The sequence below is a fragment of the Peromyscus leucopus genome, chromosome 7, assembly GCF_004664715.2.
Source record: "Peromyscus leucopus breed LL Stock chromosome 7, UCI_PerLeu_2.1, whole genome shotgun sequence".
Taxonomy (NCBI): Eukaryota; Metazoa; Chordata; class Mammalia; order Rodentia; family Cricetidae; genus Peromyscus; species Peromyscus leucopus.
Window position 1 is genome coordinate 35186369 of NC_051069.1, and position 26500 is coordinate 35212868.

The 26500-nt window shown below is 39.8% G+C and overlaps 1 protein-coding gene across 1 annotated transcript; it reads right to left on the reverse strand.

The window, feature by feature from the left end:
- Nucleotides 1-4121: 4121 nt before the first annotated feature.
- Nucleotides 4122-5054, reverse strand: LOC114684941 (olfactory receptor 145). Its single transcript, XM_028859490.1, has one exon. The coding sequence runs from the start codon at nucleotides 5052-5054 to the stop codon at nucleotides 4122-4124; it is 933 nt and encodes a 310-aa protein (XP_028715323.1).
- Nucleotides 5055-26500: the final 21446 nt, after the last annotated feature.

Genomic DNA, 26500 nt, shown 5'->3' on the forward strand with positions numbered 1-26500 from the left:
CTTATTCCTTTTTCCATAACTACAACTCTAAACATTCATCTTTATTCCTTTGTTATTCATTTATTCACACTAATAACAATTTATTCCTCTTCTGATTAATTCTTATCAGAAGATACATTTTAAATAAGCTATTCATGACTTGGGAACAAAAATATTGTGGTAAAATAGGTAGGCATGCATACACACTTGGACATGCATTGAGTATAAAAATGCACAGCTAAGAAATGGATGGACTAAGAATGGACTCTGGATAAGACTTCAGGAGGACCAGAAATCCAGCATAAATGGAAATGTCTTCTCTATGGTTTCCTTTGATAATATTTATAAATTCTATAAACATTTCCATAGCTTATTTGGACTACTATAACAAAAACTATACAGTGAGTGACTTACAGGCAATTTATTTTTCACAGTACCAAATGCTAGGGGTAAAAGATCAAGGTATCAATAGATCGATTGTTCTACCAGAGAACTGATTTTCTGGTTAATAGACTGAACCTTCTTGTTGTGTCCATAAATGATGTCAGAGTCTCTTAGTGCCCTTATACAAAAGAGCCCTAGGCAAAGTCTAGGGCACTAATCCCATTCATGAGGACCTCGCCCTCATGACTTCACCTCTCAAAGGTTCTACCTCCTAATGTGTCATTTAATTTACAGTAATGCATTAGCATTCATATACAGCAAGCATGTACACTCTAGTTAATATAAAATAAGTATAAATTATAAATGAGTGTAGAACTGATATGGTCAAACATGCTTTTACTTATTATGGGCATGCACAGACTTAGAAAGACAATGATTGCCCAAATTCATGTAATAACTGATATTAGAAGTGTTGGTATGGCAGAGACACCTGCTCAACTATGTCCATAGCAGCATTATTTGTAATAGCCAGAATCTGGAAACAACCTAGATGCCCCTCAAGTGAAGAATGGACAAAGAAAATGTGGTACATATGCACAATGGAGTATTACTCAGCTGTAAAAAACAATGATGTCATGAAATTTGCAGGTAAATGGATGGAACTAGAAAATATCATCCTGAGTGAAGTAATCCAGACTCAGAAAGACTAACGATATGTACTCACTCATAAGTGGATAGTAGATGTAAAGCAAAGGATAACCAGATTACAACCCACGGCTCCAGAGAAGCTAAGCAACAAGGAGGACCCTAAGAGGGATGCATGGATTGCCCTGGGAAGAGGAAATGGATGAGATCTCCATGAGTAAACTGGGAATGAGGGGGGGAAATAAAGGGGAAGAGATGGGAGATGAGACCATAAGGGAACAGGATGATAGAGCTGGGGGAGGGATAGAGTGGGAGAGCAATGAAAGAGATACCTAGATAGAGGGAGACATTATGGGGTAAGGGAGAAACCTGGCACTAGGGAAATTCCCAGGAATCCACAAGGATGACCCCAGATTAGACTACTAGCAATAGAAGAGAGGGTACCTGAACTGGCCTGCCCTGGTAATCAGATTGGTGAATACACTAACGTCATCATAGAGCCTTCATCCAGTAACTGATGGAAGCAGATGCAGAGATCCACAGTTAACCACCAGGCCAAGCTCTGGGAGTCCAGTTGAAGGGAGGGAAGGACTATATGAGCAAGGGGGTTCAAGATCATGATGGGGAAATCTACAGAGACAACTGAACCAAGCTCAAAGGAACTCATGAACTCTAGACTGACAGCTGTGGAACCTGCATAGGACCAAACTAGGCCCTCTGCATACAGGAGACAGTTGGGTAGCTTGGTTTGTTTGAGAGGTCCCTGGTAATAAAATCAGGATCTATCCCTGCTGCAGGAGCTAGCTTTTTGGAGCCCATTCCTTATGGTGGGATGTCTTGTTCAACCTTGATGCAGGGGGAAGGGTCTTGGTCCTGCCTCAACTTAATGTCAGACTTTGCTGGCTCCTTATGGGAGGCCTTACACTTTCAGAGGAGGAGATGAACGATAGATAAGGGAAAAGGGGGAGAGGGAGGAGGGATGAGAGGGGGATCTGTGGTTGGTATATAAAATGAATTTTAAAAAAGTTTCTTAAATGAAAAAAAAGAAGTGCTGGTATGTGAAGGAAAAGTCTAGACCTAGGTGATGGAAACAGAATTGTTGAGTGTCTAGCATTTAATTCCCTTAATTTAATTTAATTCCTTGTTCAGAAATATAGTATGACTGAGTTAGTTATACAACTACTGGGTAAAAACTAGAAATCCAACTTGACTCTACCCTCTTTCCCTGGTCTCTGCTCTTTCTGAGTCTTGGTGCTGCTTTTCCCTCTCCCTGATCTAGTTGCCCAAATTCTATTTTTCCTGTATCCATGCTCATTCTTATAAATTCATCTTTATAGGTCTACATCAACACAAAAGGTAAGACTACATGTCTGTCCAAACTTCTCATTTTCCAGATGGAAGAGACTGCTTCTAAAGATAGCTTCCAAAGTCAAAACATTTCACATATCATTACTTCACAAAAAAAGATTTACCATTCATAATTTTCTTTGAAATCAAAAAGGTAACCACCTTGCTTCACATGACACCATTAGCTTAAAAATTGATGAGTGTGAAGTCTATCATTTCATCCACCTCTCACTGCGTGGTATCTCCATGCGTCCCAGGAGAAAACAAATCATCCAGTCAAACAAAATGATTAAAAACACAGTGAGAGAACTATTTGCACAGGTTTGGGCAAAACTGTGGTTGAGAGAAATCACAAAGGGACTGTCTAATGTGTCCAGCCAGCAACAGCACCAGGGGAGGCACTGTGGTGTCTTGACAGGAAGAAGCAAGGAAGGGAAGCACAATAGAAATGGAGCATTTAATTACTGCACCTTTAGCCTAGCTGGGAAGAAGTTCAGAAATAAATGCCACCATATCACTCTTTGCTTGCTTCCTGATTCCACTGTCAAGGCTGTGGTTGACTTTGACCCAAAAAATAACCCAGAAGGAAGGGGAGTTCATTAGAGAATTTCATCTAAGACATGGGGAGAAGGGAACCAAGTGGCAGAAAGTTGATCTGAAAAGACACAAGAAAACATCACACCTAGTCTCTGTTGCTTGCAACACCTGTGACTTTCCATGCACATTTCTTCCACTAATTGGTCACAGTCTGGAGCTAACCTGATTGTGACTTGTAACACAAACAGTTGTATGCTCCTAAAATATTCGCTAGGTTCTTAACCAATAATCCTGAGCTGCACACTTCTCCACAATAACTTTACAAATATAATATTAAAATAAGGAAATGAATGTATGAAATAATATACAAATTCTTTATCTGATCAGGGCATAGTGGTGCATACCTGTAATCCTAGCTCGTGGGAGGTAGAGGCATGAAGACCAAGAGTTCAAAGCCAGCCTCACCACATAGTGAATTTGAGACCAGCCTGGGATACAGAGGGCCTTGTTTCCTAAAAAATAAACATTTATCTTTCAGAAGCTTAACATTTTCTGTAGTTCTTCCAGGCAGCAGCATCACCAAACTCTGGAACGTCCAGGTTCCACATCACTGTCTCAGAAGGTGTCATGCTACTACTCTGTAGGTCATAATATACTTCCTCTGAACTCCATAAAATGTCTCAAGAACTTTTCCGTCCATTTAACCAAGACCATCTCAACAAAATCCTAAACCTCCTACTTTCCTGCAAAAAAAAAAAGGTTCTATTTAAAATTAACCCTTTAAAAGTCACATAAAATTTCTATATTCACAATCAGACTTTAACATCCAAAACCAGCTCATCTTTGAAATGAAGTGTTCCATGGCCTGAGAAAGCCATAATGGAGGGGCATCTCAAACAACCAGTATGAGAAATATAGAACCTGTGGTCTACCCAATGTTCTGCACACACACACACACACACACACACACACACACACACACACACACATCCCAGGAAGATACATAAATCTGCATCCACTCTCAGTAATAACAAGAATTGATTTATGTCAGCCTCAAAAAGCCCTACTAAATATGAGCACTCTGCAGCTTTAAGAATCTTCTAGTGAACCTTTCAAAGGGAAAAGATGAACTCATCCAGGAAAGAATGAAATTTTCCTCTATGTAACACATGTGATCCAGTCATATATGAAAGGGGAAAGGAATGACTCTTCAAAACATTGCCCCTTTCTTAGGAAAAAGAACTTCTCTTCAATGTTTTTTTCAGAGCAACTTTGACATCTTTATTCCTCAAGCTATAGATTAATGGATTGAGCATGGGTACCACAATAGTGTAAAATAAGGAAGACACTTTCCCCTGGTTCATAGGCAAAAGGGAAGAAGGTTTGAGATACATGAATGCCCCTGACCCAAAAAAAAGAGAAACTGCAATTATGTGGGAGCTGCAGGTGCTGAAGGCTTTAGACCTGCCCTCTGTGGAACTGATGCGGAGGATGCTAGAGAGGATGAGGGCATAGGAAATGAAGATGGTGATTGTGGGTACCCCAATATCAATGCCCACAACAATGAAGACTACTAGCTCATTCACATATGTGTTGCTGCAAGAACGTTCCAGAAGAGGAAGGATGTCACACATGTAGTGGTTGACAAGGTTGTCAGCACAGAAGGTCAGTTTCACCATGAATGCTGTGTGGGCCATGGCTCCAGCAAATCCCATCACATAGACACCTAGCAAAAGGAGTAAGCACACCTGGGGAGACATGGTCACGGTGTACATCAGAGGATTACAGATGGCAACATACCTGTCATATGCCATTGCTGACAGGATGAAGGACTCAGAGACAACAAAGAAAAGAAAGAAAAAGAGCTGAGTCATACACCCAGGGTAAGAGATGATGTTTTTCTTTGAGATAAAACTCACCAGCATTTTGGGGGTGATAACAGTGGAATAACAGAAATCTATGAGAGACAAGTTGAAGAGAAAGAAGTACATGGGGGTGTGCAAATGAGAGTTCAGCCCTATCAGGGAGATCAAGCCCAGGTTCCCCACCACAGTGACCGTGTAGAAACCTAGGAACAGGAAGAAGAGAGGCATGCGGAGTCCTGGCTGGTCTGTCAGGCCTGCGAGGATGAACTCTGGCAAAGAAGCATTCTCAGCTGCCATCCTCAAGGCATCCTACTGAGACAGAGACAAGAGAAAGGGGTCATTGTAGAGGGAGACAGACAGAACACTGCTGCCCTTCCTGTCGCCTCTTGGGGTCTAGAGAATTGAGTAAGCAGAGTCTGGTTTTCTGGTTGCCTGTGGGGCAGCTCCCAGGGTCCCAGTGACTCCACACTACAGTCAAGGAAGACACAAGGGCTGGTGAGGCTAGAACGGACCCCAGGAGCCGGTGGGTGGACTCTCTGCTCTTGAATTTGGTTGTGCCCTTCTAACTCCAGCCTCTAATTAAGTTTACAAAGGTGTGCCAGTCTCTGGGAAGAACTCTCAGAGGCTGAAGCCCACCTGTTTCCAGAGTGTCGGGCTAAAGGTTATCCTGGACAGGGCAGAAGGGTGACCGAGCTTTTCTTAGAGCTTTAGAAATCATTCAAATCTTCACTCAGATCCAGCCACTCACCCTCCTTCAGCTCCAGTGGTCAGGACGGTGCCTTTTGCCCAGTTCTTAATTTTCCTTGCTCAAGGAGGCTGCAGCGCTAATTCCAAGACAAGCTAAAAACAGACCAAGAGGAACTTGCAGTTCCTCTGTAAGTGGGAGTGCCAGAACCCGCCTTACGGTTGAGAACAAGGTCTCCAAAGAGGAACTCTTCCCTAAGGCTCTTCTTCGGATTTCATGGAGGCTGAGCAATTGTATTCTGGGTTTGGAGACCTGGGACCTGATTAATGTAGGAAGCCTGAGATTCCCAGGGGGGTCACAACACAACACTGGATACTAACTTTTTAAAAAGGAAGAAAATTTTGCATATACCCTCGATAATAATTGAATGGGCTTTTGGTAACAAAAATATTTGTTGAAGAACTGAGGACGCAACTTAGTTGATAAATGTTTGCCTAACATACATGAAACCCTGCGGGTTTAACCACCACTTCAACAGAAAACAGGCTTGGTTATGTTTGTAATCCTAGCACTGGGGAGTATGAGGCAGGATGAAGTGGGGAGGGAGAATCCAATGTCATCCCCATCTACACAGTGAGCTCGAGGCCAGCTTGGAATACAGAAGACCCTTTTGTCAAATTACGTGTGTGTGTGTGTGTGTGTGTGTGTGTGTGTGTGTGTGTATTCACTTAACATCTATTCATTGCTATGTAAAGGATTGAAAAAAGTCCACTACACACTATTTAATGCATATTAAAAACTGTTTTTATTCTAGCATTTTATTCTAACACATCATGACAGGAGCTAATACTAGTGTGTGTGTGTGTGTGTGTGTGTGTGTGTGTGTGAGAGAGAGAGAGAGAGAGAGAGAGAGAGAGAGAGAGAGAGAGAGCACGTGTGTGCACAAGGGTACATATTTCTTCATCCTTGAATCATATTGGTTGCATTTATCAGTGGGACTTTAGATATAAAATAATTCTCCAGATATTAAGCTATGGAGACCATATTAAACCTAGGTTCACGTTACTCCAAATGTAGTGTCAAAATAACTTTCAATATCTCCCAATGGGAAATAATGAAGTATACAAAAATAAGATCCTTCCTTTCAAAGCTCTGACATGTCTTGGACATTATGATTTAATACCTGACTAGATATATGATAAGGTCTAGAAAGGGTAAAAATAAAATGCTGCTCTGGGTCAGAGAAGGGTGTTCATCAGACTACTTATACTCTAGTTCATCAATACCAAGCCACAGCAGAAACCAGCCTTCATCTCTCTTCGAGTCTGAGCTTGGCATTAGTGAGTAGTTGTCATCGGTTATGAAGTTTTTCCAAAATTGATACCTAGTCAGGGAAAGTGCTGTAGCTTGACTCCCTTCTACCTGGCTCTCTTACTTTGTTCTTTTCTTAATTCCTGTCCTGTGACAAAACTTACCTCCTAGTGCCCAAGGCTCTCTGAGCCTCATTTGAGTTTAATGACAGTCCAGTCTCACTCTTAGGACTCCATCAATTTAAAGCAGTATTTTAAAACATCATTTTACCCTAGCTGCACAATTAGACAATTATATGTTTCATTTCAAATGTGTATCCTGCTCCCCCAATGCAAACATAATGAATCAGAATCTCCAGGGTTGAGATTTTGTGATCAACATTTCTCTTCTAATTCTCCCCTTGTTGTCTGGGCAGTTAGCCAGAGTGGGATCTCCTAATCTAATTCTATATTTTCAGGGGGGGAAAAAAGTGAAGCTTCAGTAGTCATACAGCTGTTTGGTGGTACAATCAAAAATAAAATATGGGTCTCCAACCTTTGCAGTTACACTGGCTTAGAAGAAGTCTAATTGGCCTTTAAAGTTAGGCACAGAATTGGGCATCAGACTTGAAATAGCATCCCAGGGTCATGCAGGGGAGATACTTGAATATCACAATAGCAATAGAGATGATGTGACTCCGTGGACTATATTGAACAAGGGAGTAAATTTGTCAGATTATGCTGAGGGAGATCAATTATTTTAGTGGGATATTCAGTATCAGTGATTTATTTGATGGGAAAGCTCTTCGGGTGCTGTTTGTAACTTGTAATTCAGATATAATTTAATAATTAAGTGAGCCAGCGATAATATAAGAAATTTGGAACTTTTAGAACAAGTGCTTGGTAAATGGAACAGAACATCTTTCTATACTTTTTTTGAGATCTCATAAATTTTATAACATTGACCCTGCCTAGTAGCTGTGGTCCCTCTACCCACTAATTTGAACATTTTATCAAGCCCTGGGTTCAGGTCCCATCACCCAATGTCTGCATTGGACATATGTATTTCTTCTTTCTTATTACTCAACCTGTCATCTTTGACTGAGAGATCTACTTTTGCTATGGCAACAGCTATGTTCAGGTATGGCCAAAGAACATTGCTCCCTGACTGCAATGCTTATTTATGAACTACCACAAGATGAAATATATGTAGTAACCTATCAGTCATTCAAATGCTTGTGCAAGCTTGGCATTGTAGTTATTGCCAAGAACCAGTGGTTAAATGTGCTTCTGTTTTTGTAGTGGTTCACAGGTTTAGAAGTCTCTCAAAGATTCCCATTAAGGTAGCCAAGACCATATACTTACATTGACTTTCCCTCCTCCCCCATTTTACTCATTTCACCCCTGGAATTATTTCTAAAAATAAACTACCTACACCACACATGTGTGTCCCCAGCATAGATTTTTGTGGAGACCCCAGCTAAGATGTTCTTAAAGTGATATGGGAGCAGTTCTCAACAAAGTACTATATTCCTTACCTGACTTGGGAGGATATAGCCTTACTCAGAGCTGTTTGATCCCATGTCAGAAAATAAAATATGAACAACTGCTTTCATCAGTTACCTGGAATTTCCTAGTCTAGAGACTTGTATCTTCAGCGTAACCTGTCAAACATCAGAGTGCTATAGGATATCAATTTGTTATCAGCTTACTAACTAAAGGAGACTAATTCGGAAATGTCTCTGCACTTAATCACCAAGCATCCAAAGCTCCACTCATGACTACTGCTGTCATTGTGACTTTCTCTTCTTTGTAGTAGTGGATCCCTCCATGAACTGATGGAAGGCCAGTAAATTCAATCATTTTATACCATTAGGAATAAATGCAAAACATGGCTTGCTGGTACAGATGTTCAGTAATGACTGATTCTCAATCTCCCCATCTGCATAATGGGGATAAAGATGATAATTGTAAGGTGTTTGAGAGGGCCAAATTAGATCAAGAAAATGGAGGAGCCCAGCATAGAGGCTGATGCATGGATAAGACTTGCTAAATGTTCCAAATACATGCAGAAACAAAAATAAGATGTATATAATTTAAGGGTGGAATGAGAGAGAATAAGTCTTGCTGAAAGTTATGTGGATTGTAAGAGGCAATCTGGGACTGAAAAGAAAAAAAGAGAAATGAGGGAGATCAGAGGAGCTTTGAAACCATGCTCGTTTCTTCAAAGCTTTATCTAGTAAAATAACCCTCCACTCATACAAGCAACCATAATTAAACTCAGTGGGTCATTAAAAGGACATCAAATTAGGATGGGGGTTCCTGGGAAGAAGAAATGTTTCAGTAGAGAAGAAGGATGAGGACATGAGTGAAAACTCAGGATATACATATGAAATTGTCAAAGAATGAAAAGGGATAAAAAGAAAAAAACTTTAGCTAAGGCTCCTCTTTCCCACATAGTTGAATCCTCAGACAGTATCATGTTCCTTCACTGTTTTATCCTCTCCTTGCTTACTACCCCACCATCAATTCTCTATTTCTCAAAAATCCTTGCTCAATTATACCACAAAGCTTAAATCACGAAATCAAGTAAAATTTCCCTTCTAGCCTCACGTTTTCTTTTTTGTGTACCCACTTCTAGTTTTAACAAAAGTTCTCCAAACCCTCACAGGCTAAGTGTGTGCTCTGCCTTCCATTCTCTGTTCGTACCAGTTCTCTGGAAGGTTCTCACAAACCTATCAACACATTCTTATTTGACCTGGACCAGCAAGTCATTCATCAATGACAGGTTCCTGGGAGGAAGAACCAGGGAATGAGATAAAAAGGAAGAAGACAGGAAAATTTGAGATAAAGAGGTTTTGTTCTGGCTGATGGCTCATGCAGTCACATTTATTAAGAAGCACAGCATCTAATAGGCAGTTTGCAGAAGGAAAATGGGACAAAGTCAGCAGGAAACTGATCAGGCAAGGTTGCACAAAGAGAACATGGGATATCTCAAGTGCACCACAGACCAAGTGCTCAGCAGCCTTAGGACTGATAACCACAGCCCTGCAAAGGGGTGAGGAAAGTCGAGTTCCCATGATCCAAAACCCCCAAAGCCTTGGTCCTAGACCATTACTGGCCTTTCCAAACAAGTTTCTAGCTTCAGACAAGAAACTAAGTTCTTTCTCTATACATCAGGGGCTCAAGAAAAGTCCCAGGACAGCCTGGCTCCCAATAATTATTAAAACTTAAGAGTCATGCACATTCCACATCCTGTTCTAGTCATTTTTGCCAAGTGAACCTTGTTAGCAGCTGCTTGTATTCCATTTAGCAAGCTAGTTGAAACTCCTGTAATGGTCATGGGTGTTAGGTATGAGTGTTGGATGATGTTTGTATGTATATCGGTGCTCGTTGTGAAATACATTTCAGGACTGGAGAGATGGTTCAGTGGTTAAAAGTACTGGCTGCTCTTACAAAGGATCAGTTTCCAACACACGCATGGTAGCTCACAAGCATGTATAACTCCAGTCCCAGGGAATCCAATCCTCTCTTCTGATCTACATACATACATACATGCAGGAAAAACAAATACTTTAAAAATGTTTTAATGAGATGTATTTCAGTAACCTCTCAGTAATAAGAGACCTCAAATGTGAACCTTACACTTAGAAATGTGTCCCTGCCCTGGTAATTATGATAAACCCCAATTCTGCTCTCAGTCTCAATGCTGTGAGCTCACAATTAAAGAAAATAAACTATTATTACAAACCAGAAATGAGCCCCGTAGGAAAGGGCCTCCTTGGGGCACAGACAGCCCACTCAGACTTCATTAAAAGTTGACATTTCTCCTGGTACTGCTGAGGATTCTTCTTAGGATAACAGAACAAGCAAGTAAAATGCTTGTGGATTTATGTCACTTGGAAGTCTGTTGCCATGGGAACTATGTCTCCAAATCCTCTCAACAGGGGACTCACTAAAGTCATGTTCCCTAAGGAGCAGATGAAGCCCAGGCAGAAAGCAGTGTAGGAAGAGCTATTCTTAACCATCCCTTTCCTTGCACTTCTCTCCTCTTTCGAGAACAGGGATTTCTGTACAATGCATCTTTGTTTATGTACTTCCGTTTTTCTAATTCCATTTCATTCTATTGTGTCATTATCTATGTGGTGCATGGAAAGGCAACACAACACCTCTGAAGCATGTGCATTAACCCTCATACTTCTAGTCTGAGGAGGTCAGAACATCAACCTTCACCACACAGCAAGGGTGATCACATTATAGTTCCTAAGCCACTGAAACTTCGCAGAGTGTAAAGATAGCAAGAAATTTGCTCTAACTCCAGAAGCACACTATTAGGAGCTGTGTGTCAGTTACTGTTGCATTCCCGGTTTCTGTTTACTTTTATTATCCCCCACTCCATAATGCACCAATCTAGGCATAACTGTTGTGTATGTATAAAATAAAAAGGAAAGATCACCTGGTGGATTCAAGAATACTAATACTAGAATTCATTTGTTTTATAAGCTCACCATGTGTTGGGTGAGAACTCTACTGAGTGCTTTACATATATCAATTCAGGTAGTTTTTATAAAAATAGTATTAAGCAGACTCTATTATTGCCCTGCTCTGCACAAGAACGCTTCTGTGAGCCAAAGGAATCCAGCCTTTTAGTTTAGAATGCCGTTTGCTGTGATGGAGGGGCCACAGTATTTGCTACAATAATGGTCGTAGGGGAAGACTAGAGCTGGAGCAGAACTAACTGGTAGAAGTGATGAAAACCTCAATCCCTGAAGCAACAGTAAGTGCAGCAGCAAAGAGAGAGCAAACAGAGAGCAGACCCAACGGCCAGGTGTTCAAAGTAAATCTGTGAACACATGAAAAAGATTCAATACACACAGAGACCCAACACGCAGGAATGATGGTGTTAGAAGAAATAAAAAGGCCAAGCATACTAATTAGATCATTACCAAACAAATATATAGAGCAAATTATAATACTATAGTTATTAATTATATATAATAAATATATAATATTAAATATAATACTACCTCAAAAATTACTTATAATAAATATATAATATTAAATATAATACTACCTCAAAAATTCTATACATTAAATTTTTAATTTGAATGTGAAATTTTAAAAGGCTCTCAGTATAAGAGTTTAGGAGAAAATATTAAGACGTACGTTAGAGAGGATTACAGAAGCCACAGGCTGAGCTAATTGTGGAACGAAATAACCACACATACTGCACGAGAGGAGAAGGGAACTGTGGCTCTAATGGATAGTTCACACTGTGGTCACAAAACAACCCTGGTTAAACTCACTGGGTCAAGCTGGTTGGTGGTGGTGGCGCACACCTATAATCCCAGCACTCAGGAGGCAGAAGCAGGTGGATCTCTGTGAGTTCAAGGCCAGCCTGGGCTACAGAGTGAGTTCCAGGAAAGTCTCCAAAGCAAAACAAAAAGATGTGAATGTGGGAAGGGGACAGGTAGGAGGTGGAGAGCTGACAGAGATGGAGGAAGGAAAGGGGGGGGGTAGTAGCTGAGAATAAGTAGAATGTGTTATATACATTATAAAATTCTATGCAATTTTCAGGTGAATGGATAGATCTAGAGAAAAATATTCTTAATAAGGTAACCCAGACCCCAAATGCAAGCACCACATGTTATCTCTCAAATGTGGGCCCTCACTTTGAATCTTTAGATGTGGGATTAACTTGGGTAACGTGTAAAAGTCAGGAAAGTAGTAAAGGCCCATAAAGGAATTTTAAGGGAAAAGAGAACACAGGTGGAATAAGGGGAAGATGGGATAATGGGGCTGAGCAATGGAAAGGGGTCTGGGAGGGTAGATGAGGGGGCAAGAAATGGATAGAGAAAAATAAGGATGTTTGGAAAAGCTATTTTAGAAACTTCCTTAAATAAAAATGTACACACGCATGCGTGTGTGTGTGTGTGTGTGTGTGTGTGTGTATCAAGGATTTAAATGGAGTTACCTTATATAGAGGAATGAACAATGCTTCTCTCTGACACCATATCCAAATAAAATATTAAGTATAGGATACTAGCTCCAAGGTACTTTTCAGGGGGTGTCCCATAGACCACCCCCCAAACAAAACCGGCTACTATTGGCATTGTTCTTGGTTATCCATCAGAACTTGGTGGTTATTTGCAATTGCTGAAAATGTCACATACTTGAGTCACAGGACATGAAGAAATCAGGCTGGAAACTTCCTCCCTAGCATCTAAGTTTTCAAGTGCCAGAAGATGCTATACAAGCTACTGATGAATAAAAGCCATCAACAGTTTACCCAGCTCTGAATCCTATGAGCTACAACAATGACCAGTCTGGGAAGGTATGTCCATTGGTGCAATGTTACATGAATGTTACAGAGATAATCAACCTCTTTCTGATTAGATTTGCAACCCACTACACAGGCTGGAACTCATTCCTGGGGGTATAAACCTGGCCAAGATCCAATATTGGGGAGGTTATAGACACCAAGGGGGAATCTACTGCTACTATTTTCCTAAAGGGGCAGAGTATCAAGCTGCTTTCAAACTGATCATCCCTATTAGGACAGCCCTCAGTTCTCACAAGAGAAGCTTCTTTGTACAGTGGATGGTGGTTACGGTGACTCATAGCTGGTCAGGCTACAGAGAATGAATAAATAAAAACTGCCAGTCCCTAAATGGGACATCTGTATCATAACTCTCCACGTTATGGCTCATAAAACACTGTAGGAAAGGGTGTAGAAAGATTGTAAGAGATGAAGATTGGGGAAGACTGCAGCTAAACAGTTTTTTGGATAGACCAGGACTGTTACACTCATAAACTCACAAAATATTTGCTGCATGTATATGACTGTCTCAAGAAGGGAACAATCAACATTCCCCATAGATGGAGAGGAGCTCATGAAGCCCTCACCCCCACCCCAGCTGAAGAGCGTTGGTACTTGAAGGCTGCTGGCGGTAGGGAGAAGCAGTTTTTTTAAGGTGTGTGGTTCCTAGTAGGCTGCTCATGCTCCAATGGATGACCCTACTCCCATGCACATACGGGCAAAGCTGACTGGACTCAGTGAATTTGAACTATTTGGGTCACAATGAGGTCGTCTGTAAACAGAGATATCAATATCATAATGGATAGATTTTAGGATCAGATATCAGTATTTAATAAGTAGCTTTGGATTAATAAAACATAAGATCCTTATTCCCTTATATCCCTTTATAGTTACTTGGTCAAATTCTTTTATTTAGCTTTTTGATAGATGTGAGATTTATATTTCTATCAACATTGCAATTCTACTTATAAGTAGAGTATGATAATTTGATGAATGTAAACTATCTACTGTGATAAAAATCAGGGTAATTAACATTTCTTTCTTCTTAACTATTTACTTCCTTTGTATGGGGAATTTAGGGTGCCAACGACCTCAGCTCCAGCTGTGTTACAAGCGATTGCACATCAAAATCATATGTTCAAATGCTATTTTCTCTGCATGCCCAACACTAACTACAATAATGAATGAGTATATTCATCATCAATATTTACTAAATTACATAGAAAATAATGTGTTCAATAAAAGCCTAGATTTAAAAAAAATAGTGAATTCAGGGATATATTTTTTCTCAAATACTAACAAAGCTCATTTGAGGTTTTGCATAAATAAATAACTACAGGGTGAATCAATTTACAAAACTAAATAATTTAGATTAAACACAACTGACTTCACTATATCTTTAAGATTTCAAACTTGCACATTTCACCCCTGTCCTGACAACTGTGCCTTGTGGTGTACCTCCACTGAAAGTGACTTCCAGTAGCAAGGATTTTACACATTAGAAGGACCCTCCTGAGATTTCTAAGGACTAGCATGAAGAAAGTTACTCGGTAACAAAAAGAGCTACAAAAAGACTTCTGAAGTTAAGAGCTGCCCAGCACTCAGCCTCATCATAGCCCACAGTTTGGAGCTCTTAAAATAGGAATCCATTTTTAAGTGACATTCATCTCAGAAATATATGTGCTATATTAAAAAAAGCAAATTATACTAGCACTAGCGGTATAAAATATGTGCTTTCCAGGTGTGGAAAGGGAACATCATGGTCCAAGGTTGTGTTAGAGTGGGAAATGCAAGGAGATACCATTGCATCATATAAAGACAGTTTACTGGAAGAAGGTAATTTTTGACAGTAGTAGAGATGTCAAATTGTTCATTTCTTGTACATCCTAAACATGGAGACTTGCTAATCAGTAGAAAGCAACAGACTTTGCTTTCAAATGTCTCAAAAACCCTAATTGCAGGATGGTAAAGGCTCTAAGCTATTTTTTAACATCTCTGCTGGACAGAAAACCACAAAACCTCTCTGTAAAATTTGACCAGACTTTTAAAGCTTCTGATAGGGCAATGTCTTCTTAGGGCCAGTTTTACTCTAGAATTTTTTTCTTTCTTTTTTTTCCTTTATGAAGAAAATTTTTATTCATTTTACAGACCAGCCACAGATTTCCCTTTTATCTCTCCTCCCACTCACCCTCAACCCGAGCCTTTGCCCCAACCTACCCCCCATTCCCCTCCTCCAAAAAGGTAAGTGAACTTTAGACCATCAGCTGTGGAGCCTACACGGGACTGGACTAGGCCCTCTGCATAAGTGAAACAGTTGTGTAGTTTTGTCTGTTTAAGGAGCTCCTGGCAATGGGAACAGGATCTATCTCTGGTGCACAAGCTGGCTTTTTTCACCCATTGCCTATGGTGGGACACCCTACTCTAGAATTAATGTGCTGTAGTTCAAGGAGCCAGGCTGGGACTATGGCCTGAGAAAGTCTAAATATTTTAGTCTGAGTTTCCCTCTTCTGTAAATTAGACGATCAAAACCTACTTTATCTACCCCCACGAAGTTATATACATCACATTTCATGGCTTCATCCCCTCCCATTAGTAAATATGGAAGGAAGGTCTCTAATTCTCCAGCCTTCTCTTTCTTAACTCTTCATCTTGTGTATTTGCCTGGAATAATTCCAGCCACTCCTGTAACTTGTTGTCTTTTATGTATTAACTATAACATAGTTATATCAAGTATTCATTTGCTAAAAGGCCTAACCATTGTCACTTAAAGAACTTTATTACAGGTAAACGATATAGTACAGCAGATAAAGCATATGCCTTGCAAAACTCCAGAGCTCTCTAGAACCTTCTTATACATCTCACCATGAGGTTGCACAAATACACATCATCTCTGAATTTAGAACCAATGGCAACAAATATATTAATGTAAAAAAAAAACTTTCACCTCAAAGGAAATAAGAGACAGTCTATTGGTCACAATTTCAGGAAGTTACTGTGTGTGTGTGTGTGTGTGTGTGTGTGTTTGTGTGTGTGTGTGTGTGTGTGTGTGTATGAATGAGAGAGAGAAAATGTGTGTACACACGTGCATGCACATAAAAAAATCTTTAAAAAAATAGAAAGCATTTTCAAATACATTGATGGAAACAGAAAGTAGTTCAAATGAGGATGACCTCATACTTGGCCCTTAGTTAGTGGAACTGTTTAGGAAGGATTAGGAGGTATGGCCTTATGGGAGAAGGTATGTCACTGGGGGCAGACTTTGAGGTTTCAAAGGACTCATTTCCAATCTCTCTGTCTCTCTTTGTCATCTCTGTAATCTCTCTCTTTCTGCATCTCTCTCTCTCTCTCTCTCTCTCTCTCTCTCTCTCTCTCTCTCTCTCTCTCTCTTTGTCTGCCACCTACTTGCAAATCAAGATGTAAGCTCTTAGCTGTTCCTGCCACTCTGTGATATACCATCAAGGACTTTAAACCTCTAAAACCAAAAATCCAAGTTAAACACTTCTTTTTGTAAGTTTTCTTGGTTATGGTATTTTTTCACAGCAACAGGAGAGTAAGATATCAGGTTACAACAAAACAAAGAAATCTCTGCTACAGACCTCAGATGATATCTGATGACATTCTTAACCTCTATAATGGTAGAAAATAGGAGGAGATTGTACATTCTGAAAATATTTACCTAAAAGGCACAGCATGTTAGGTCACACACAGTGGTGGGCAATAAATGGCTAGCTAGAGAGCCAAAGACAATCTTGCCTTCCAACCTGTAAGATTCTAACTCTTCATAATCCATCAACTGGACTTCTAGAAAGAATATTCAACAGAGGTGTGACTTTTTTTCTCAGGACCTCAGTTCACAGTGGGAAGACAAGTCTATTAAACTTATAATGAGCTTGCCTTGTGTATACAGTCCACTTATGTAGCCAAGCTTTAAAATGCCTAGGTTCTGTTGAAATCAGTCACAATTATGTTTACTGTTGCATTATTATATAATCCAAACCTTTCTTTTCTGGCAGTGTTGGCAGCCTCTAGCCCTGGAACAGCTCATAGACCCAAGTTAACTCATCATATCATATATACATACATTACTGTATGTATATACTCCATTGCATTGACTACTGGCCAGAGCCCCTGAGATGAACGTGAACTGAATCAGTGCCTAAGACTGCCTCATGTTGTGCGATTGACAGCTGACCATAAGTTCATGTCTAGCTCAACCTTATACGGTCAGGACATCCCCAAACATCTCCACTTGAATATCTCACACATACACAAAACCCAGCTATGGAAAATAATTTATATTATCCCTACAATAGTCTCCTCCTGTGTTCTCAGCCTAATAAAGACATCAATTTCTAAGCCTCAAATTTTGGATTCCATCCCATATTTCTCATATCTCACCTCGGCAGCTTACTCACAAAGCCCTGAAAGGGAGTTGTTTCTGATGCCAGTCCAACTGTGTGTTATCAACACTCACACTATTAGCTCCTCACATTTGAGAAAATGTTTCACTCAAACATTTTCCTAAAAGCATATAAACCTCAAACTTACTCTTTTTAGGATCAAAATCAGCCAAATAACCTTTATAACATTTTATTAATCAAGTAATTAGCCTCTCTTCCTACATCTCTATCTCATTTTTTTCTTTTTGCAAATTTCCCTACCTTTTTCTTTCAACTTTCTATTTAAAATTAACTTTTATTTTGGGTATACTAATTTTAGATTGCAAGATTATCTTTGATATTTTTCATTGCTTTTTGATAAGAAGTTACATTTAAAAATAAAACTTGTTTTATTTTATCTGAGACAAGGTTTCACTATGTGACCCAGGCTTAGAATATTCCTGCCTTAGGTTCTTAATTTCAGGGGTTGCAAATATGTGTGGCCAGGCCCAGCTTAAAAATAAAATTCAAATTGAGATTCTTTTAAATATATAAATGCCTCATAACTTCCAAGGTTTCAACTTTTAACCATTCTGAATTACTGTCTTGAACATTATCTTCTAGGTATAGTAGAAAGAATATTTTCCATTCACAACCCCTTCTGTACCTACACTTACTTTATGATCATAACATCTAGTAGAGGAAAACCATTTTACCAGCCATCTAAACCAATCATCCATCCTAAAATCTGTGACCCTTAGCTTTTTGTTTATTCTTCAAAGAATGGCTCTGGGTACTTGTATTGGTGAAATTATTAAGGCCACTCCACGTAGTTAAAAGGGAGGTTTATTTTGTGGGGTAACTTACAAGTGAAGGGATAGGTAGCAGGGTCTGGGAAAGGTGTGGCACAGTCCAGCGGTGTTCTCTGGAGAACTCTGCTCAGTCTACTTCCAGTGTCCAGTGTCCGGGAAACAAGAGAGCTGGCCCATCTGGATCTTGGATCTTCAGGGTCCTCTCTTAGTCCTGCCTTGTAGGTGTAACAGTTACCGAAGCCTCAATGGGGGTTGGAACTTCCAGATCAAAGCTGGAATGGCTACCCACTACAGTACTTGTATCAAGGAATCATTCAAAAGAAAATTCCAGTTGTGTTTTTGTATGCTTTATTTATTGATGTAAATAACAGGAAAAATGATATTATCAGAAGTTACACAGACAATAACAATTGTATCTAAAGTCCAAATTTTAACCAAGTTGTGAAATTATATAGGTATGTGTGTGTACTTATGTGGGGGAGGGTGCCGTGAAACTAATAAGGGGATCATGAGAGAAATGGAGATCTCAATGGAGGTAAAAGAATATGTGTATTAAGGAAATAAAAGTTAGGTCTAATTAGGGAAGAGAGGGGACCAGCTGGTGAGAGCTTATGGAGGAGTGTAAGAACTAAGAAAAAATACAATGCCATATGTATGTGTGAAGAAAGAATTCATTGCTCTGTATGCTACCTTACAAAATACACACACTCAAACACACACATATAAACAAAGTTCACCTTTTAACCTCCCTTTTTGTTTTGATTCTTTTGTTCCACCTAGGCAGTCTTTCATCTACCCAAAATGTGTGATAGTTACGTGTATTCAGGACTTTATGCATATATTGACTCTAATAATTGGAGCTAGGAAAAATAAACTAACATGGAGCCAACAGAATAAAACTAGGAGGAGAGAGAAGCAAGGTGGCTCAGACAATTCAGGAAGATCAGAAAGATTAAAAAGGCCAAGCATGAGGATCCTGAGGCCCCAGCATTAGCACACAAAAGAAAGGAGCCACTGGCATGCATCCCACCCAGCCATTCAGTCTGCTGAAAGTGCCATGCTCTGATCTTAGTTCTCTTCTGATACCAGCATCACCTGGGCTTAGGTGCCCAACAAGGAAGGAAATGAAGGAAAAGTTTTCTTCCTGTCTTATGTCCCATGCAAAATAAACTGTAGCCCAAGCTGATTATGTCCACTTTGCACAACACAGAAATGGCAACCAAAATAATACAACTTTTTCTTCCTAATAGGGCCTCTCTATCCAGACTAGAACCATATACATTGATTATGAAACCAAACTTGACTTCCCAGCTCTAATTTTTTTTATAAGAAACTTGTCACTCAGTAAGTTTGTTACTATATACAAAACAAAACTAGTTATTTGGCATAAATAATCAAAAAGCTACATCTCTTTATTCTATCCTTTTATTTAATCCTTAATGTATGTGTCCATATATGTGTGCATATCTTTGCATAAAGTATGTATGTGATTTTGTATGTGTGCAAATGTGTGCATGCAATATATAACCTAAGATTAAGGCCAGCATTACATGTTTTATCTGTACCGGGTGTATAAGGAGATCTCAAGCTGCCCAACTGTAAATTCTACTCCTCACTTGGGTCTATTGATAAAGTAGTTGAGCTGAGAAACTGGCTTTAAGGTGAGCACCAGGCAAGTGAACTTACTTATCCCCAAATATCCTGGAATTTCAGTTTCCTGAAAGTCCTCAGAATAATTCAAGTAAATCAATGCCATCTCAAACAAAGAGGAGAAAAGGGGGGCCTCACATTCTTGGAAGTCCACAGATGGCTTCCCACGACCTCCAATAGTTTATTCCATCCTTACTGAAGTCTCTTGGCTGCCATGCAAGGAACAGTGTCCTCCTGAGCTTTGCATATATACGAATCTCTGTCAACTCACAAGTGACAAGTTCTATGTGTCCAGGTATCTGTAATAACCACAGGGTAGGAATTCCTCCCTACAGAATATGGTCAAAATAATGAATCCTTGTGGCCTTAGGAGTCACTTTGAGAGGAGATAGCCCATGACCTATCTCGCCTCAGGTTCTTGGCCTTATTAACAGTGTCTGGTGTTGGTTTCTATCTCACAGAGCAGGCCTAAACAACCCAAAAATTGGTTGGTTACTCCCACAGCATTTCTGCCACTGTTGCACCAATAGGTGTATCTCGTGGGAAAGTCAGTATTGCAGCTCATAAGAATTGCATCTGGGTGAGATTGATGGTGATTTTTCTCCTCCTGCAGTGTGCATAGTACCTCCCAGCACTATGAATACTAGTCAGTAAGAGTGAAGCTTCTAGTTGAGCAGCAGTATAAGTATGTGATATAGGGTCTTACCATCAGATTATGGAGGGTAACCAATAGCATTAGCAATGTTTGGGTGGAAGAGATTTATGAGGCCCCTTTGGCCAATGACTCAAAGAGACGAACCAATTCCTGGCACTAGGGAATGTCTGCTTGGGGCATTGTCTCCTTCATTATATGGTTATTTCATTTAAATTGTCTTTATATATGTATACATTTTAGGAAGTTTCTACAGTGGTAAGTTTCCATATACCCTTTCAAAAAGGCCCTTATTGTTACTTATCCCTCACCATAGTCCCTGTATTGCAATATTTGTAGATCAGCACATCACTCAATCCTCATTAGAGAAGTTTCTTCTTGCTGTATATAGTAATTAATGCAGAGACCCATAACTCAGAGAGTAAGAGAATTTGGAGCACTAAACTCTAAATGGAATGTCTTTGTCACACTTCTCTCCTCAAGGTTCTGGTCTCTCTGTGAGAGAGGAGGCAAAAAGACTAAGAACCGGAGGTGATAGACTCCTCCAAGGAAACAGTGTCTTCCAGACCCAACTGAGATGGTGCACATATGAATTCGGGAGATTATGACAGCATACATGCAACTTCAAGCCAGAAATGATCCCATCACAGGAAAGGGGATGCGGGCACAAAAATCTCACCCCCAACTAAGAAACTGCTTGCAACTGATAGCTGTTGGAATAAGGAACATCAGTTTTCTTCAATGGAACAACACTGGGTATATCAACCACACTCCAGAGCAGGCCTCATGCTTCAGTAGTTGACCAATGCAAAACAGACTCCATGCTTTGGGGAGAGGGTTTTTTGTTGTTGGTTTTAGTTTCGTGTGTGTGTGTGTGTGTGTGTGTGTGTGTGTGTGTGTGTGTATGTGTGTGTGTGTGTTGGCATATATGGTGTTGGTTTTAGTGGGTTTAAGAAAGAGAAAGAAACTGGGCAGTGGTGGCGCACGCCTTTAATCCCAGCACTCAGGAGGCAGGCAGATCTCTGTGAGTTCGAGGCCAGCCTGGTCTACAGAGCAAGATTCAGGACAGGCACCAAAACAACACAGAGAAACCCTGTCTCAAAAGAGAGAGAGAGAGAGAGAGAGAGAGAGAGAGAGAGAGAGAGAGAGAGAGAACATAACGTTGGGTGGATAGGAAGGAGGGATCTGGGATCTGGTGGGAGCTGGAATTGTTTGGTATTTTTAAAAAACTGATTAAAAATAGTCTTTACAAAGACTCTTTTTTGAAACTATCACACACACACATACACACACACACACACACACACACACACACACATATATATATATATGTGTGTGTGTGTGTGTAAACAATTCTATGACCTTGATACCTGACTGTTTTTAGACAAGTTTGGCTAATCTGTTACTGTCAGATCCTTCCTAAAATGAGGCTCAAGAGTCAACAAGCAACACTTTCACCCTATTCATGTTACTTGCTTTGGTTGTTATCTAACTTCTCCCCAAAATGTACAGAAAAGTCTGTGATATGAGACCAAGAAGTTATATTTGGAAATTAAAGATAAGCCCAAATGCCTGGATAACATCTACAAGGATTACCCCAGCTAAGACTCCTAGCAATAGTGGATGTATATCCTGAACTGACCATCTCCTGTGATCAGATTGGTGAATACCCCAATTGTCATCAGAGAGCCTTCATTCAGTAACTGATGGGAAGAGATGCAGAGACCCACAGCCAAACACCAGGCCAAGCTCAGGGAATCCTGCCAAAGAGAGGGGAAAAAGGATTATAGAAGCCAGAGGAGTCAAGAACATAGAAAGAAAACCCACAGAAACAACTAACCTGGCTCATAGGAACTCACAGAGTCTGAACCAACAACCAGGGAGCCTGCCTGGGACCAACCTAGGCCTTATATATATATATATGTGTGTGTGTGTGTGTGTGTGTGTGTGTGTGTGTGTGTGTGTGTGTGTGTGTGACAATTGTGTGGTTTGGTCTATTGTAACACAATGTTAAATGGTATTTAAATTAAAAAACCTGGAGCCTGATATTGGTGAAAATGCTGAAAGATCAGAGAGACAAAGGAACAAGCCAACTCTTACCTCTAGGACTCTTCAACCTGAAAATGCCTCAGCTGATAGGCCTCCAGCTGAACAAGCTTCCTCAGGCAAAAAGGCGTCTAGTTCCTGTCTTCTCACACGTTATATACCTTTCACCACCCAACCATTAAAGGTGTGTGAGCTTCCCAAGTACTGGGATTAAGGATGTATGCCACCACTGCCTGGCTGTTTCTCTCGTAGACTGAGTCAATCTCATGTAGTCCAGGGTAACTGAATTTACAGAGATCCAGATAGATCTCTACCTCCAAAATGCTGGGATTAAAAGTGTGTGGCACCACTGTCTGAACTATATGTTTAACCTAGTGGCTTGTTCTGTTCTCTGCTCTTCAGGCATATTTTATTAAAGTACACAATATATGATCACATTTCCCCTTTTTTGTCTAAAAACATGACTATGAGACAGACATGTCTGCTCCTGGCAGCACCAGTCTACTTCAGAGAAGGTGACAGGCATCAAAGAAACCCCATATAGAGTTTACTTTCTTTGTGGCAAGTTAGCCACTGGGCAAGAAAAATGTCCTTGCCTTGTCTGCTGACACTACACTGTCTAAATGGACAAGCAGGACACAAAAGAAAGGACTGCCAAACCTTGCCAAAGTAGGACAACCCTTCAGAAAACCCTGCTTCATAGAAAGTCTGTCATATATGCTAAACCTATAGGCCAAAGATGGATGCCCCAGCATTGCGAAGGAACCTTGTGTGACTCCAGGCGGCCAGCTGTTTCTGGCATTTCTCACATTTTTTGGAAGTCACTTATTTGCACTTCCTGCTTACTCAGTTTATATTATTTCCTTCTTGGATCTCTGAGGGAGTTGAAGATTACATAGTTGTAGTTATAGTTTTCCTTGTTAACAAATTCAGAAAAGAAACTCACTAAAGAGGTTCAAAGTATATAAGTTTGAAAGGCATCAAAAGATAATTTTGGGTTGATAATACAAGTTAGGATAGAAAGTGAATTAAGTACAACATTTTGGACTCACCAAAATAAGATAGATAATGGAATATTTTCTCTGAATTTGTCAAATATTCATAGACTGGACATTGTTAATGTAATTCTTGACTATATATATTATATATACTTATTGTACTTATTTTATATACTTTTTGTTATATTAGTTATAACCTTCCTTTATTATTAAACAAAAAGGGGGAAATGTGGTGATATATTGTGTACCCTAATAAATTTGTCTGAAGATCAGAGAACAGAACAAGCTACTAGATTAAACATAGAAGCCAGGCAGTGGTGGCACACACCTTTAATCCCAATACTTGGGAGTCACATGCCTTTAATCCCAGCACTAGGAAAGCTGAGACAGGGAATGATATGGGTGGATGGAGAAAGGTATATAAGGTGTGAGGAGACAGGAACTAGAGCTTTTCAACTAGAAGGCTTTTCAGGCTGAGGAGTCCTAGAGGTAAGAGGTTGCTTGTTCCTTTGTCTCTCTGATCTTTCAGCATTTACCCCAATATCTGGCTACTGGGATTTTTATTAAAAGACAATTTAGCAATTCATGTTACAGTCTGTTTGTGGGACTCCTTTTATGGCACCGTCCCCTTCCCTCCCCTCCCCCCACACACATAGTCCCACAAAAAGAGATCAGCTTCAGAAAACCATTCTAGGGCCAAGTGTCTCCCAACCACTCCTAAGAAGTTCTCAGATCTCCTTCACATCTTCCTATAAGAATAGTCTACATCCTTAAAACTATACTAGTATCTCAGGGTAACACTGCACCTATTCCCTGGGTGTCTAACAGCTCCTGTAAGCAAGAGAAAACTTCATGAGAGGCACAAAATTTCTTTCCCCTCTCCATTCAAAGAACACACTTCTGAGAGTCCTGTACTGATTCCACACAGATGGTCCTGAAACATACACAGAAATGCCCCAGCTGCCCACCCCACCCTCTGCCCTCATCAATCCTCCCTTTCTTTCTTTCCTCCCTTTCTCTCAGCACTTATCATTAATTCTCTGATTTCTATGCAGTCCCATAGTCAGTTCTTTCATATCTTCATTATATTTTCCAGGTTTTACAGTTCCTTCAAAAATTCATTTAATACCGATAAAGAAAACTCTATTGATCAGCAACTCAGAACTAGAAAAGGGACATTTTATATTATAAGAGCAGAATCTTGTATAAATTAATTTTATTGTAATTTGTCCAGTAGATGAAGTAACCCTTAAGGCAATTCAGTATCATTCTGTGTGGCATTAACAAGTTGCATATCTCACATGAAATCCTGTTTCAGCATTGTTTTCCTCAGTATTTACTCATGTGTATTTGATTTCCATGATAAACACATACTTAAAATTGCATGAATGTGCATGCCCCTAAACTCTTAGAATTATCTCTATCTTCCTGTTAATTGACCCATTAATAATTAAAATTTGATTTGGGCATGTGATAACAAACAACTGAGTCAAGACTTTTCAAATTTAAAGCAATAGCATAAAGTCAACTATGTGCTAAAAGACACTTAAATGCAAGCCAGATAATAACTTTTTAAATATTTTCATTGTATTGGAGAATTTCAAATGTGTATGCAATGAAATATGATTATACTCACCCTACAATTTTCTCCCACCAACTCCTACCATATTCCCTCCAACTTGCCCTCTCCCGATTTCATTTTTTTTATTACCTACTAAGTTTACTTAGTGCTACTTTTTATATACTTTATTTCATTTAAATCTTAGTGAAATACAGGTCTGGGGAGATGGCTCAATGACTAAGAGCGTTGGCTGCTCTTCCAGAAAACCCTGGTTCAGTTCCCAGCACCCATATGGAAGCTCATAATCATCTGTAACTCCAGTCCCAAGGGGTCCACTGCCTTCTTCTGGCCTCCATAGGTACTGCATATATGTGGTGTGCAGACATTCATGAGGTCAAAATACCTACACACATAAATAAATCTTAGTGAAATAGACTGTGTTCTTAAATTAATTTTATAAATGACAAAAGTCTAATTTATGGAGATAATTAATTTTCTAGAATTTATGAAAACAGTAACCCTAAGAAATAAATCTAAATGTTCTTACTCCAGTAACCAAATCTTACACACTGATAATCTGTTTTCTTGGGCTTGATAATCCCCTCTATGTGTTGACCTCGCGGTTTTCGTAAATACGTAGACTAAATTTCGGTGCTTCTTTTGGTAGAACTTCTTCAGATGTCCCCCTTCTACTGTGTCAACATCTCCTTCTTTCAGACAGCTTCTTCCATCTGATCAGGAGTGGCACACAAGTTCACTGCAACTTCTCTTCTGATACATTTCAGCACCTTCCTGACACAGGGTGTAGATCTACACATTTCTTCTCTCCCACCCCAGCAATCCTCTTTCTGTGAGTGCAAATCTCACAGGTCTAACACTGTGTGGCTCATTTTTAAGCAAGAGCTGACACTTTTAAAAATAGTATTTTTCAAAACTATTTCATACTGTATTTTATTCACTCCTCGGAGCCTTGGAGGAGAGTATTATCTTCTGATGTCACAGAAGAGAAAACTGAGATTTAGATACATCCCTGGGATTTTTTATAAATCCACTAGGAGGTTTTCAAATCAGGGGACCTAAATTCAAAGTTTATCATCTTGCCATATAGCCCTGGACTGTTTCAGAAAACCAAAGTATAAAGGAGATGCTAAGAATGCAATTGAAACATGCTGGGGAAAAAAAGATCGGTCTCTGAAATATAAAATCTGTACTAAGTGCAGGAGAGTGTGCAGGGATAAGTCACAGCACGGGGCTGAACATCCTAGGATAAAGCTCACAATGAAGGGAACACTCAGAGCTAAGTCTTGCATCTCTAACCTGACCCCAAGCAACAAAATAAGGGCCTTTAAATG